The 15,029-nt window shown below is 47.7% G+C and overlaps 1 protein-coding gene across 1 annotated transcript in view; it reads left to right on the top strand.

Moving 5' to 3' along the window:
* The window catches only part of GTF3C5 (general transcription factor IIIC subunit 5), a 29,512-nt gene extending 16,122 nt beyond the window's left edge, over positions 1–13,390 (top strand). Inside the window, exons 7-11 of the mRNA XM_056860515.1 lie at positions 3,576–3,656; positions 7,347–7,444; positions 8,927–9,009; positions 11,609–11,751; positions 13,232–13,390. Coding sequence (XP_056716493.1) covers positions 3,576–3,656; positions 7,347–7,444; positions 8,927–9,009; positions 11,609–11,751; positions 13,232–13,389 — 563 coding nt within the window. The 3' untranslated portion in view covers position 13,390. The remainder of the gene's footprint in view (positions 1–3,575; positions 3,657–7,346; positions 7,445–8,926; positions 9,010–11,608; positions 11,752–13,231) is intronic.
* Positions 13,391–15,029: the final 1,639 nt, after the last annotated feature.

Raw genomic sequence — 15,029 nt, forward strand, 5'->3', positions numbered from 1 at the left:
GCACCTAATTCCCGCAGCTTCTCTCTCTCTTCCCTCTGTTGAGTCCTCGTCAAACCTTAACCTCCCGTCACCCCCCCTCCTCCTCTGGGAGAAATGGCAGCCAGGAAAGGACAGCACGCTGAAGAGCTGCTATTGGGAGATGAGGAGCAGGTGGCTGGGCTTCTCTCCCCCAGACAGAGCGGCGTGGCCGCAGGGGACGGCGAGGGGGAAAGCCGACGAAAGCAGCCGACCGTGAGAGTGGCAGCAGGCAAAAAGAAGCAGCCTTCAGAGAAAAATGGCGCGAAGAAAGAGCGCCCCTGCGCCTCCCCGTTCGGCCCTTGAGGGTTATGAGGGAGAGAAGGACGCCGATTCCTGTATTGCTGGCCCCAGTGGAGGCTCTGCTACAGGGACAAGTGGTGGTAACGTCCAGGCTCCTTTTTCTGTTTTGGCGGCGGGGAGGGCAGAAGAAAGGAATGTGATCGAATGGATGAGAAAAGCCCTCAGAGACGAATATGCCCAACTCGGCAACCCTTCCCTCAGAGAGCGAATGAGCTCAAGGGCGTCCCTGCATGCCATGACCGTCTTTCTGCCAGGTCACTCGCCTTAACAACTGCCATCAGGACAAGCCTTACCCAGACAGATCTAAAGGGATGGCAGGCTTCCGCAAGACCAGCCTTAGGTTACCTCGTATCCTTCCTCATTTTAGTTGGAATAAGAGGACAGGATCCTGGAATTAACAGGAACTACTCTTGTAGAGGAGGGAGATCTAATAGACAATAGTAGAACCAGCTGTTCTGCTCAGACGAGGGAGACAAGCTCTTCAAGGCTAATAATCAGGGACACCAACATTTAGAGTAATTAACAACCAGGTACATTTCTAGGTTCAGTAGTCTTCACAAAGGACTATCTACATACCCCTAGGCATCTAGGGCATCGCAAGTCCCTATGCTTCACTTGTGACCATCTACTTTATCAGCTCAAAACCTCCTATGTGGCACCCTGAATGTGGCCAAAGTACTAGTGACCCTCATTACCCCATTAACGCTCAGACAGGACATCCAGGTACAACATACCTGGTTGGCTTATCAACTTGTACTCCAAGGCGAACATAAATTCCTCACACGTTAAGAATAACAGAAGTTCTAGCACCCCACGGATACCTGGTGAACAGGGAGAAGCTTCCTTAATGCCATCCCAGATACGTAACATTTGGGAGCTGCCAAACACAGAGACCGATTTCCTTGCTGTTACCACTACAATGGTAAACAATCAAGATATGCAGCCAGATTAGTAGCCAAAGTCACCTCGGCAAAGTAACAATCCTGGCACGTCCGTTAGTTCAAATGGTGTCACGCATAGGAGGGGTTCCTCGAGCCAGATTGGTCTACGGCAGCTTACTAGATGGACATTCTAGCGGGAAAGGTCTGTGTGTGTCTGCCTGTAGGTCAGACCAAATCTGTCACAGGCGGATAAGTAGACACACCATACGAAGGGGACAATCTCACAGGAGGAATCCGTACTGTTCGTTTATGAATGCAACCCTGCAAAGGTGGGGAACCACCCTAAATAACAATACAGCATAAGGGAGTCTCTCTGAGAAAGACTTGTACACATAATAGAGCTTCAAGCACTCAGAGGGGTCCTATTAAAGTTCCAGCATTAGAATTTCAGCCGTGCCATCCCAGTAAGGTCCGACAACATTGCAGCCAGCGCCTTTAAACGGGGGGGGGGGGGGTCGAGATCCTCGCCCTTACATCAAGAAACAAGATAATCTCGCTCTGTCCAACAAGGACCTTCAAATCCCTAAGAATGGAACCCAAAGGGCTTCTCAATGTATAGGCAGATTGCCTGAGTTGTCAGTCAGACGACAAAGGACATGACCTCTCAGCCAGAATATATTCCACCCTGTAGTAGACACATATGGTATACCAGAGCCGGGTCCCTGGCCTCAGTTCTCAAGAGGTCAAGGTTCTTCTCCAGAATTTATGGTCACGAAGTGGAGAGAACCGAGGGACTTCTCAAGTCATGGCTGAAAGGGATACTATCTGCCTTCCCACTGCTACCAGTACGAACACATGTTCTGAGTAGGTCTCAGCAGAGAGCGCATGTGTTTGATCACCCCATTCTGGCCACAAAGGCCAGGGTTTGGCACACTGAGACAGTTGACGATCCAGGAACCATGGAAAATTGCAACTTCCTGGGGCACCTTACAACAGGGTTAAATTCGACTATGTGGCTCCTGAAAGGTGAGGGCCGTTAAACTGGGGGTATAACAAGGAAGTGATCAACCCCATTACAAAGACCAAAAGGCCAGCAACCAGGCGCATACACAACACATCAGGGTTTCCTTGTGAGATAGGATGCAATTCCTTACATCTGGACATTGGAAAACTTCTACAGAAAGAAATCAAAATGAATTTTAGGGCATTCCATCTACCCCACCAACTAGCTGTCATAGCAACAGTTCTATCATTATAGATGGCTCTGTACTTACATATACAGACACTCTTAAAGAGGTACAACTAAGCAGACCTCCAATAATTCACCGTTTCCCCGTGTGGAGACCTAAGTTAATACTATATACCTTAACCAAACCTCCTTCAAGCCTTGCGGGAGAGTAACTTAAATTTCTTGAGAATAGTTCCTATTTTAATGACCATACCTTCAGTCCGCAGATGTGTGGGGTTAATCGCATTGTCAATTGGTTTCGCTATATTCATAGGGACAAGGTGAGATTAAGATCACACTCCACCTTTCCCAAGGTGACCTCTAATTTCACAGGTCACAGGAACTTGCCTACCTTCCCTGTCCCTTAGCCAAACTGCCAGAAGGAACAGGCATAGCAGTCCTTTCACCTCAGGAATCACGGCACAATCAGTCCGTAGCGCAGCTACCTCGGCAGCCTTCGACAAACAGGCTTCAGTCGAAGAAATCTGCAGGGCTGCGACGTGGTCTAGTCTCTCTACCTTCATGAGACACTATAAAATAAACTCCTACTCTTCTTCCAACGCTGCCTTCGGTAGAAGAGCTCTGCAGCATGGAGAGTCAGATGATTAATCCCACCCAGAAGGAACAGCTTTAGAAGATCCCACTGCTGAAGATGTCCTCTGAACCCAGAGAGAGAACGGAACCTTGGCTTACCTGTGAGGGTTCCTTCTTCTCTGGGAGAAGAGGACACCTTGCCCGCCCAGGGTGAAGATTTGCTGCAGAATCAGACGATCAAGAGTACATACAAGTACCTAGGGGAACCAGAAGATTCCTACCTTCTGTTCCCAGTGTTGTCTACCTTGTTTGGTTACTAACTGAGTTTCTGTAATATAGTTATTTCAGGTTCCTGTTACAGTTTCGGTTACTCCTGTCTTATGCTTTGGAAGTCCTCGAACTGGAAGTCAGAGGGCAGTCCTATCACAGGGGACAGAAAGTTGAAGTTCAAATTTTTTAGATCCTGCCTCCCTAGGAGCGACAAAACCCGCTGCTGAAGATGACCTCTTCTCCCAGAGAAGAAAGAACCCTCACAGGTAAGCCAAGGTTCCGTTCTCCTGGGTACCTTTCTTCCCGATCACTTCTTCCTTCACGAAAATGTGTGTTTCCTGTAGGATATGCTCCGAACGACATGCCGGTAAAAGCGAAGCGCAGCACGTACAACTACAGCCTGCCCATCACTCTGAAAAAGCCAGGTAGGCTCTGCGAGTACAAGGCGACGGTAGGGTGGGGGGGTGAATAGGGGGGTGTTTGTTGCTTTGGGCTCTTGCAAGAAATATGAATACTGAGACTTCTGTTAGCTGTTAATGGGGCACTTGGGCTACCTCAGGGGTGTCGAACTCAATTGTTACAAGGGCCAGATATGACATAACTGTCGCTTGCTCCATCTGGGCCGTGTACCCAAGGTTGGGTGGGAAAAATAAAATATATAGATAATGAAAATATAATTTATTGAAAGCACTATGTCAAGATAAAAATTATTTAAAAAACGTTAGAACAGCACAATGGCATTTCCTAAGGTTGATATCTGTAACCACATGCCAGATGTGTTTCGGCCTATTTGGTCTTCCTCAGTGGTCAGTTGAAACCCATGTAAAATATACACACATTTACAGATATATATACATATACAGACAATATATATCAGACCAGGCATGTATATAGGTTGTATAATATGTTACCAATTATACAAACATCTGGTAAGATTGTCTCAAGTTGTTGTGTGTGTGTTAAGTGCGGTCAAGTCGCTTCCGATTCATGGCGACCCTATGAATCAATGTCCTCCAAAATGTCCTATTTTTGACAGCCTTGCTCAGGTTTTGCAAATTGAGGGCTGTGGCTTCCTTTATTGAGTCAATCCAAGTTGTTGTACTGGGCTGTATATGTCTCACATATAAAATGTGTACAGTTATCAACCTGGTAAAACCTGTTAGGAAATGCCATTGTGCTGTTTTAACGGTTTTAAAATAATTTTTATCTTGACAGAGCACCTTAAATAAATTATATTTTCATTATCTATATATTCTATTTATCACACTCAACCTTGGGTACCCAGCTTCTGTTTTCTAGGTTGGGTTTCATTCCCCTCTTTTTTCTTCTGTTCTTCCATGCCTCACCAGCCCAGATCGAGAGTTGGGGGGTGGCAGCTGCCTCAGCTGGCTCGTGGGCTGGATCAGAGCACGCAAGGGGCTGGATCCGGCCTGCAAGTCTTACGTTTGACACCTCTGGGCTACGTCATTGCAGTCTCTGAATTAAATGAGCATGGAGATATAAGGACCTGGGGGTGGGGGTGGAATGGAAAATGTTTTGGGAAAGTGTGTATGTGCTTTTTTGGCGGGGGGAAGGATTCCTCCCACCTCAGTTTTTCTGTTGGAAAAATTGAAAAAGGTGGGGAGTATTTGGGGTGAAAAACCTCCTATGAAATATTTTCCCTTTTGGAATGAATGAAATGGATGTTAAGGCAACGTTTTATTTGCTCAGAGCTGTAGCCTGAACATTACATAAGATGATGTGCAGCATCAGATAATGATAATTCCTGTGTATGCTGAAGACATATCCAGAAAATTTTCAAGCATATATTTATTGTCTGACTAATGTTGTTTACCGTTAATGTGCTGCATGTATTATAATACACTATTGATTAGATCAGTGTTACAAAGCTCTTCCACAAATATACTTGAAGCCCTGTTGTGATGCTGAGATTTCCTGTGGAGATCTCCACATTTTCCTGTGGAGATTTCCACATTTTTTTCTTTACTACAAACTTTTTGTTATCTATTTTCCATTTTTTTTATTTTTCCCAATCTCTCAGATGGCAAAAGGTCAGATGCCAGTGCTAGGGTAGGAGAAGAGTGTGGCAATTTGCACTTAGAGGGTATATTTATATTTGCTCTTTAGACAGAGCAGGGGTGTCAAACCCCAGGCCCGTGGGCCGGATCCGGCCCCCGGGGGGCTTTTCTCCGGCCCCCGGAGCCAAGGCAGCCAGCCCCCACTCCCCCCACCCTTTCTAGGGTTTCCAGGGCCGCTCCGGCCCGAGTGCATCCAGTTGCCTTGCCCCGTCCCTTCCCCATCGTCTTCCTTCCTTGCTCTCGCTCTCCCTCTCTTCCTTGTTCTCTCTCTCTCTTTCTGGGCTTCCTGGGGCCAGAACAGTCTTTCTTTCTTTCTTTCTCTCCCTCTGGCGCTCTCTCTCTCTCCCCACCCTCCCCCCTTCCTCTCCTGTTTCACTCTTTCTGTCTATTTCTCCTTCTTTATTTCTCTTTCTCTCTGGCCATTTATTCATGGTCAATTTTGATACTCTCTCAAAGCTCTTTTTTTAATGCGACTTTAAAAATGCCTATTCACGGTCCTGACACAAAAGGAGAAATTCCACCCCCACCTCTCTCCTGCTGCTTTGTTCCTGTTTGCATAGTCATTAACATGTGCATAGCTAACATGCTACTGTTGTTTTGCATGGTTCCTTGAGGAGGATTCTTTGCGGCAAACGCCAAAGATCGTGTTAAGTAGTCTCTTTAGTAATGCGAAGCAGGTCTACGCAGGCTTCGCAGTCACTTCCGGAGTGACGGTTAAGCATGTAAAATTCAAAAAAATATGCAGAACGCGCTGCTAATTACCATGAATAAATGGCCCCTGTCTTTCTGGACTGGGAGAGGGCTGCTGGCTTACTAGTTAAGGTTACCAGTCCTCCTCTAGTCCAGGTCTGGGCTGGTGAGTTTGCTGCAGGGTTGCTAGCCAAAGGAGCCATGCCACCCCCCCAGTCCAGATCTGGGATGGTGAGTTTGCTGCAGGCTCACCAGCCAAGGCATCCCTCCCCCCAGTCCAGATATGGGCTGGCGAGCCCACTGCAGACTTGCCAGCCAGCCACCCCCCTGGCTTAATTTTTTTTTTTAAATTAATGCCAGCGACTAGATACAAACTTTACAGAAGACATGCAAAGGCAATTAATGATATTATTTTTTTACTTAAAATATAACGGTACTTAAAACAATAACAATAAGACTGTTAAGTAAAAGAAAAAACTGGAAGAATGTTATTGTTGTAAGCTTGTTTGTTTTTTAAGTAAAAAACAATATTATTAATTGACTTTGCCTGTGTCTTTTATAAAGTTTGTATCTCTAGTATCTGGCATTACATTTTATGGCATTTATTTATTTATTTACACATGGCCCGGCCCGACCAAGTGACATTTATGTCATATCCGGCCCTCCTAACAAATGAGTTCGACACACCTGACTTAAAGGGTATATTCAGACTTCCTGCTTGTAGAAAGTAAAGACATTTATACTTTTTAATTCATAGCTATGGGAGTGGTTGCAAAGTAAATTTATGTTGTACTACTAGTTTAGATATAAGAAAGTGTTTGTTTTCCTCCAAAATATCCCCCCACCCAAACAGAAAATAAAACTTCATTCCCCCCCCCAATTCACTAAAATTTCCAGAAGCATTTACCGGTACATCTCCAGAAGAGTATGCAAATTGTCCTTTTTGGGGGAAAAATTGCTTTTGACTCCATCTCAAGTTGACTGTTGTTGACCAGTTCTTATTGCATTCAGCAAGCTGTCTGTGCTGGGGGACACTTAACAACACAAGATTTTCCTTCCCAAAAACAAACTCAAAGAGAGGGGAAGAAATTGCATTGCACTGTGTGGGGGAGGGGCTGTGGCTCAGTGGGAGAGCATCTGATCGGCATGCAGAAGGTCCCAGGTCCAATTCCTGGCAACTCCAGTTAAAGGGACTAGGCAGGTAGGTGATGTGAAAGACTCTGGAGAGCCACAGCTGGTCTATGTAGACAATGCTGACTTTGATGGACCGAGTGTCTGATTCAGTATAAGGCAGCATCATGTGTTCTTGATGCCCTGATGCAATTTGGGCCTCTTCTCCTTTTTCAGCAAGTCACACGGTCGGCATCCAGGACCTGAAGCAAGGGCTGAGCACGTCTGGGACCCCCAGCCCAAGAAAGCCAGCGTTTAGCAAGTACAAACTGAAGGTGAGTCTTGCTTACTGTGTGCTTCACACTTCCTGGTCCCTATGTCTTAGGAAGAAGATGCTTCTCTGGATGGCTGATGGTCCTTTTCTGGCTCGTAGAGGCTTTTAAGTTGTTTTCTAGGTGAGATGGCTCATGTCTGCCTAGTAAACGTCGTGATGTGATGTCACCCCATCTGTCAATAATGACCTGGTGCTTGCACGGGGGACTACCTTTACCTTACTTGATGTAGAGGCGCTGCCTTTGGGTGTGATGAGACCTGTAAGGGTCTGGGTGTTGCATGCAGTCATGGTGTGGATTGATGGCACAGATAAGCGACCTGATGGGGAAACCATTGCAATCCTGCCTCTTCCCCCAACTGATCAGAATTTTTTGGAAAGGAGGAAGAATCATAGAGTTGGAAGGGACCACAAGGCTCATCTATTCAAACTCCCTGCACAATGCAGGAAATTCACAACTACCTCCCCACCCTCACCCCCCAGTGACCCCTATTCCATTCCCAGAAAAACCAGGGTAAAAGGTAAAGGTCCCCTGTTTACGGGGTGCTTTGCCAGTGCCTTCCCCAGTCATCTTCCCTTTACCCCCAGCAAGCTGGGTACTCATTTTACCGACCTCGGAAGGATAGAAGACTGAGTCAACCTTGAGCTGGCTACCTGAAACCAACTTCCGTCAGGATTGAACTCAGGTCGTGAGCAGAGCTTGGACTTCAGTACTGCAGCTTACCACTCTGCGCCACGGGGCTCATAGAAAGCCAGGGTAGAAGCATAATAAACATCACATAGATCTCTAGCCAGCTGGGGGTGAGTGATGTGAGGCACACCTAAAGGGGTGCGAAGACGTGAGGCAAAGGTGTTTGGGAAGGGAGGGATTATGTTGAACAAGGAGTTCTCCCAGCCTGGGTTCTTCAGAAAGGATGGGTTGCCAAAGAAGAAGAAGTTGGTTTTTATATGCCGACTTCCTCTGCCACTTAAGGAAGAATCGAACTGGCTTACAATCACCTTCCCTTCCCCTCCCCACAACAGACACCCTGTGAGGTAGGTGAGCTGAGAGAGCTCAGAGAGAACTGTGACTAGCCCAAGGTCACCCAGCTGGCTTCATGTGGAGGAGTGGGGAGACCAACCCAGTTCACCAGATTAGCCTCCGCTGCTCATGTGGAGGAGTGGGGAATCAAACCCGGTTCTCCAGATCAGAGTCCACTTCTCCAAACCACCACTCTTAACCACTACACCACACTGGCTCTCTAAGGTGAATAGAAAAGATATAATGATGGACCAGCCCCCACCACCACCACACTGAGCCAAGGTCTTCTCCAGTAGTTGAGCCACTGGGATGAAACACAATCTGGGAATCAACCCCTGTGCTGGGATAAATTGTGTTAGTCTTCAAGGTGCCACTGGACACCTGTCTTATTTTGCTGCTACGCACTAACCAGGCAACCCATCTGAAAGCACAGTTACTGTTTCTCTCCCCTCCCCCCCATTTTAGGATTCGATCTACATCTTCCGAGAAGGGTCCCTGCCCCCCTATCGACAGATGTTCTATCAGCTCTGTGACTTGAACGTGGAATGGTATGTACGCCGACCCTTGGAATCTGCTGTATGGTCGGTCTGTGTTGCACGGTTTGTGCTGTTGCTGATACAGACCACTGATGCACACCCTGAAATTTTGTTTTTGGGGGAGGTTTCGTTAGAACCTCAGAAATGGGAATAATGGGGGTCTGCAGTGGGAGGAGGGGGGGTTGAGCTGTATCACGATCCCCCTTTCCCCATCCCCTGCTGAGGGAGAGAGAGAGATGACTTGATCGTTTGCCAGAATGTTTATTTGGAGTTTTAATTTTCTCCTTCTTAGTCCCTTTTACTCATTTTACCTCAGAAGAAATGAGACACCAGAGGCTTTTTCAAGTTAACACACCAATAACAGAGATTTATTAAACACTGTACAAGGGATGGATTTGGAGGGGAAACGGTGGTTAGGAAAAGCATAGAACCAGAGCTATTTTATAAGTTTCATTTCAGAGAAGGCATAGATCTTAGATGGCTTAGTTGGTACAGAATTACAATTCTGAACTTAAGTTCACAAATTCAGTTCAGTTCCCAGAACTTCTTATAGATGTTTCTATTCAGACTCTGCTGCCTAGCAGTCAGGGAAGTTGGAGAAACACAGAAGTATGGAGATTTCTCCTCAAATCTCTCTTCCAGTTCTCACTACAGATATACCCCACTTTTGTGGCAGTAATCCCTAAAAAACACCCTGTATTTGGAATAACTCCTTCCCAGAAGCTATTCCCTTCCAGTGACCTGAGAAAGGGTCCCTTTCCCTCCCAACCTCTGACTGTCACTCCACAGGATTTGTTTCACACCAGCTTAGGCAAACCTGAACCCTCAGGTTCCCAGAGTCAAACATCTACTGAACACTCCGGTTACCAAAATCAGAATCCTTTCCTTTCTTCAGTTAAATTGTGGAACTCCCTGCCCCAGGATGTGGTGATGGCAGCCAACTTGGAAGGCTTTAAGAGGGGGGTGGACGTGTTCATGGAGAAGAGGGCTATTTATGGCTACTAGTAAAAATGGATACTAGTCATGATGCAGACCTATTCTCTCCAGGATCAGAGGAGCATGCCTAATATAACGGGAGCTATGGAACACAGGCAGTATAACGCTGCTGCAGTCGTCTTGTTTGTGGGCTTCCTAGAGGCCTGGTTGGCCACTGTGTGAAGAGACTGCTGGACTTGATGGGCCTGGGTCTGATCCAGCAGGGCCTTTCTTTTGTTGTTAGGTTCTAACAGAGAGAGTGAGCTCCTTAGCTCCGCCCACTCCCTTTCTCTGAGCTACTCTCAAGGATTAACTCTTTGTTTGTCACAAGCAGCAATGGTTGGCCCCTCTTAAGAGACTTTGGCAAACCTTAAGTTTCAGTGTCGTATGTGTGTGCTTTTTTCCCGCTGTCAAGTCACAGCTGACTTATGGTGACCCAGTAGGGTTTTGAAGGCAAAAGATGTCCAGAGGTGGTTGGCCATTGCCTGCCTCCGCGTCACGCCGCTGGTATTCCTTGGAGGTCTCCCACCCACATACTTGCCAGGGTCGACCCTGCTTAGCTTCTGAGGTCTGATGGGGTCAGGATAGCCTGGGCTATCCAGGTCAGGACTCTTTACCAATGCCAAATCAAAGAGAGGGGAGGAGAACTGTGGTGTGTGTGTGTGTGGGGGAGATGGGGTAGAGTGGAAGGGGGAGAGGAAAGAGGCTGACATTCTCTGTTCTCCCCACCTTACCCTTCTTTCCCTTATTGCGAGTCCTATCCTCTGCTGCCAACAGGAACAGCTCCCTGCCCTCCTCTAAGTGACAGCCCTTCAAGAACTTAGAGAGCAATCAAGTCCCCCCTCAACCTCCTCTTCTCCAGACTGAACTTTCCCAGTTCCCTCAGCCTGTCCTTGTAGGGCTTGGTCTCCAGGCCCCTGCTCATCCTCATCGTTCTCATCTGCACTCGCTCAATGTCATGTTACCTCTGAGGGCCACTTCACACATATAGGTATACACCTGAAAGCTTTACTGCAACAGGCATGTGTTTTCCAATCCATGCGTCATTCCAGCATACGCATCAGGGAGTAATGATTTGGCCACCGCTTCCCACTGATAGTCGCAAACATGGATTTGCCTCTGGTTCTGTTTAGTGTTGGCTGTAACATTTCTTCCAAGAACTGCTTGGGTTTTGTTTGATCAATTTACTTATTGAACCCTGAAAATCCTGTCCAAGGGAGGCCTGGGAATTTTAAAGTCTGGAGCCAATGAGTTGCCGGGTTGCGTGGCTGGCTCGGCATATCCGCGCACGATGAGTCTTCGCTTTTTTCAGCGTAGAGCTCTTTCTTCAGTCCGAGAGCAGGGCCAGCCTTTTGAAGAGCTGCCCTGAGTAGTTCCATTCTCACATGAAGCTGCCTTAGAATCAGACCCTCGGCCCATCCAAGTCAGTATTGTCTACTCAGACTGGCAGCGGCTCTCCAGGGTCTCAGGCAGAGGTCTTTCAAATCACATTACTTGCCTGGTTCCTTTAACTGGAGATGCTGGGGATTGAACCTGGGACCTTCTGCATGCCAAGCAGATGTTCTACCACTGAGGCACAGCCCCTCCCCTCCTCTTTGCCCGGATGGGGGTGATCCTGAGGTTGGTCTCTGTTCAGCTTGCAGAAGATCATCCACAGGAACGACGGCATGGAGTCAGTGTGCACCGAGCGGGACGGATGGTGCCTTCCTAAGACCAGCGATGACCTCAGGGACACCATGTCTCTCATGATCAAGCAGATCATCCGCTCCAAAAGGCCTGGTAAGGCATCCTTCCCCCTCCCCCTCCCAGCTTTGCACTTCTGATCTTTTCTTCTTCAGCTCCCTACTTCTACCTCTGACACTTGCCTTCCTTTTCTTTATCTCAATCACTGGAATACTCGCCATGTGACGGAGGCTTCGTTCTGTCCAGTGACTTCTTCATGAGGTTCTGGCAAGATTACTCTTCTTGCTGTGATCTTTCTCAGAGGATTGGGTCCTCTTCTCTGTCCTCCTTCCTGCATCTCTTTAGACCAGTGGTTCCCAAACTTTTCAGGCCACTGCCCCCTTGGTTCCACAAACTCAACCCCAGCGCCCCCTACCCTATCCTATAAAAAGCATTATTCAAAATAGGGGGTTGCATGATGCACTAAAGAAGATAAGAACAATAAAATTTCAAAACAGTAACAATTAATTGCACATCTATTCAAAATCAAATTAAAACTTTTTAGTTGAAATTTATTCAACAGAACTGATGAACTTGATCCAGTGGTACTAGCTCTTCAAAGTCTGAAAAAAAATTGGATAGTTTCCACCAAATTTGCCAGCATGGTGCCATAGCTTGATCTATTATAAATTAGTGAACAACACAGTTGAAGGGGCCCGCCTCTAGTGCCCCCCTGCTGTTCCCGTGCCTCTTAGTGCCCCTCTAGGTAATCCCACCGCCCTCCAGAGGGTGGTACTGCCCACTTTGGGAACCACTGCTTTAGAACTGTGAGCAGGGACTGCTCCTTTCTAACTGCCTTAAGACACCTTCTTCCTGCAGCTGCTTAATAGACATATGCAATCTCTGGCTGTAACGGTCCATGTTTTTAGGCGCCAGAGTAGGGGGGGAAACCGGCAGACTGGTGTGGAGTGCTGTGGGCACTAACTTTGCTTTCCTGGCTAGAAGTTTTTGAGACTTGGCATAGCTCTTCCGAGTGTCCAAAACGTTCTCAGTAACGCTTACAACAACTGCAACCCCGATGGATATGTCACTACTATGATTAGTGCGGCTGCTGTACAAAAAGGCAAATTCCGTTCTGGCCATAATTAGACAGGGAATAGAGAATAAAACGGCTGCGGTCATACCACCCTTGGACATGCTCATGGAGGAGAGGGCTATCCATGGCTACTAGTCAAAATGGATACCAGTCATGGTGCAGACCTATATTTTGTGGCTGGCTCCCTCTCCTGCAGCAGCCATTTTGTGGCTATGTCGACTATGCTGTATTAGCATTCCAAAGGTGCCTAAAGGCTCAAAAAGGTTGGGGACTCCTCAGTTGGAGAAACCTGCTAGAAACGTTTGTGAGGTTGTTGGTTGCAGCTTCCTCAGCATCTTGAAAGCTTTCAGCCTTGCTCATTTCTAACAGGTTGCCGTTTTTGGGTCTCTTAACAAACGAGTGACTGGCACGATAAGATCTCAGGTCCCAGTAGCATTTGCCCTGCATGCGTAGGAGACCTCCCCTGCCCGGTGTTCAATCCCTTTCCCTGATTTGTTTCAGCCCTGTTCACAAGCGCGTCGAATGCAGAAGAGGGCAAAGAGCAGCTAACCTTTGAGTCTGGGGAGGAAGAGGAGGAGGAGGAAGAGGAGGAGGATGAATTCAAGCCCTCTGATGGGAGTGAAAATGAAATGGAAACAGAGATTCTGGACTACGTGTAATTCCCCCCAGAGCTGACATTATGGGCCTCTTGCTGGGGAGGGCTTTGGCTTCCCTTCATTTCGGCGGCATGCTGGCGAGCCCACTCGGTCTCCAGACCCAATCTGATGCATGCTGATCCGCTTCACTTCTTTACAGGCTCTGCCTACGATCGATCTCGATGCATGCTGCCTCAGGGTTTGTCCCAAGCGTAAGCGGCCTGTGTGGAGCTAGTGGCATCTGACATTCCAGGATGTCGTCGTGTCCCTTTTAGGTCTCGCCCTTTCTCATGTTTCTTTGTAAGGGCGCATCATCCTTGGCAGCCGGCATCTGCTTCCTTCCACATGCCGCTCTGCTACTTCTCAGCCTGCCCGTTGCCTTGGATCAACCAGACGGCTGAGGACGTTCGATTCCAAAGCTGGTTCTTGCAGAAGTGGCCAAAGGCAGCTGCAGTGGCCGTCACGCTAATACACATCCTCTGGATCACTGAGCATGGGCAGAGGAAATGGACTCTTGCTGTGCAGACCGCAGGGACAGAGTTGATCAAGCAGTAGCTTTAGGCCGCTTTTATGGAGGCTCCAGACCGTCCTAGTGACTCCCTTGTTTTTTGGAACAAACCGAGTTCTCTCAAACCTGTTCTCGTCTTGACGTTGTCTTTTTCTTGTAATAGACTTTTGTTTTGTGTCAACGGCAGGGTTTTGTGTGTGTACTTGCATTTTCAAAACCGTTAGGCTGTGGCCTTTAGCCACAGTTTCTAAGAGGCAATTAAAATGTCGGCGAGGATTTTAAAATGAAATACATAATTTTGTCCCTTTCTGCCTTGTAGCTCACAAATGTCCATCACCCTGCTCAGTTTTGAGTCCTCTTGTTAGGTGGGACTCTTCCTTTCCTCAGATCTGTGGGTCATGTAGGTAATGGCTTGCGGTCACCTCAAGACGTGCCTTCGTTTAGTGTAGCGGACCCTTGATCACGGTACTGTATGTGCTGCAGTTCCACAGGCCAGAAGGTAAGGCTAGGTGCAAAATTCAGCTTCTGGAGACTTTTGGTGGGGGTGGAAAGTGCCGCCAAGTCGCAGCCAATTTATGGCGACCCCTGTGAAGTTTACAAGACAAGAGCCATTCAGAGGTAATTTGTTATTGCCTGCCTCCACGTCATGACCCTGGTATTCCTTGTTGGTCTCCCATCCAGGTCCTGACCAGGTCCGACCTAGCTTAGCTTCCGAGATCTGAAGAGATCGGGCTGGTCTGGGCCATTCCATTGAGGGCTCTGGAGACTCGGGGCAACATTTTAATCTATATAGCTAGAAGGGTTGGTGTTTCAGTGCCTAGCAGAATTTCTGGACCTTCCCCGTGGTTAAATTATGCAGAATGCAAACTGTGCTGACGATTTGAATTTGCATAATCCAAACAGATTGCCAATGGGAGGGAAGGCAGCCTGATATAGCCCAGTCTCGTCAGATCTTGGAAGCTAAGCAGGGTCAGCCCTGGTTAGTACTTGGATGGGAGACCACCAAGGAATAACAGGGTTGCTATGCAGAGGCAGGCAATGGCAAACCACCTCTGTTAGTCTCTTGCATTGAGAACCCCGTAAGGGGTCGCCATAAGTCAGCTGCGACTTGATGGCACTTCACACATAGAATCATAGGGTTGGAAGGGTCACCAGG

This window comes from Euleptes europaea, chromosome 14, assembly GCF_029931775.1.
Source record: "Euleptes europaea isolate rEulEur1 chromosome 14, rEulEur1.hap1, whole genome shotgun sequence".
Taxonomy (NCBI): Eukaryota; Metazoa; Chordata; class Lepidosauria; order Squamata; family Sphaerodactylidae; genus Euleptes; species Euleptes europaea.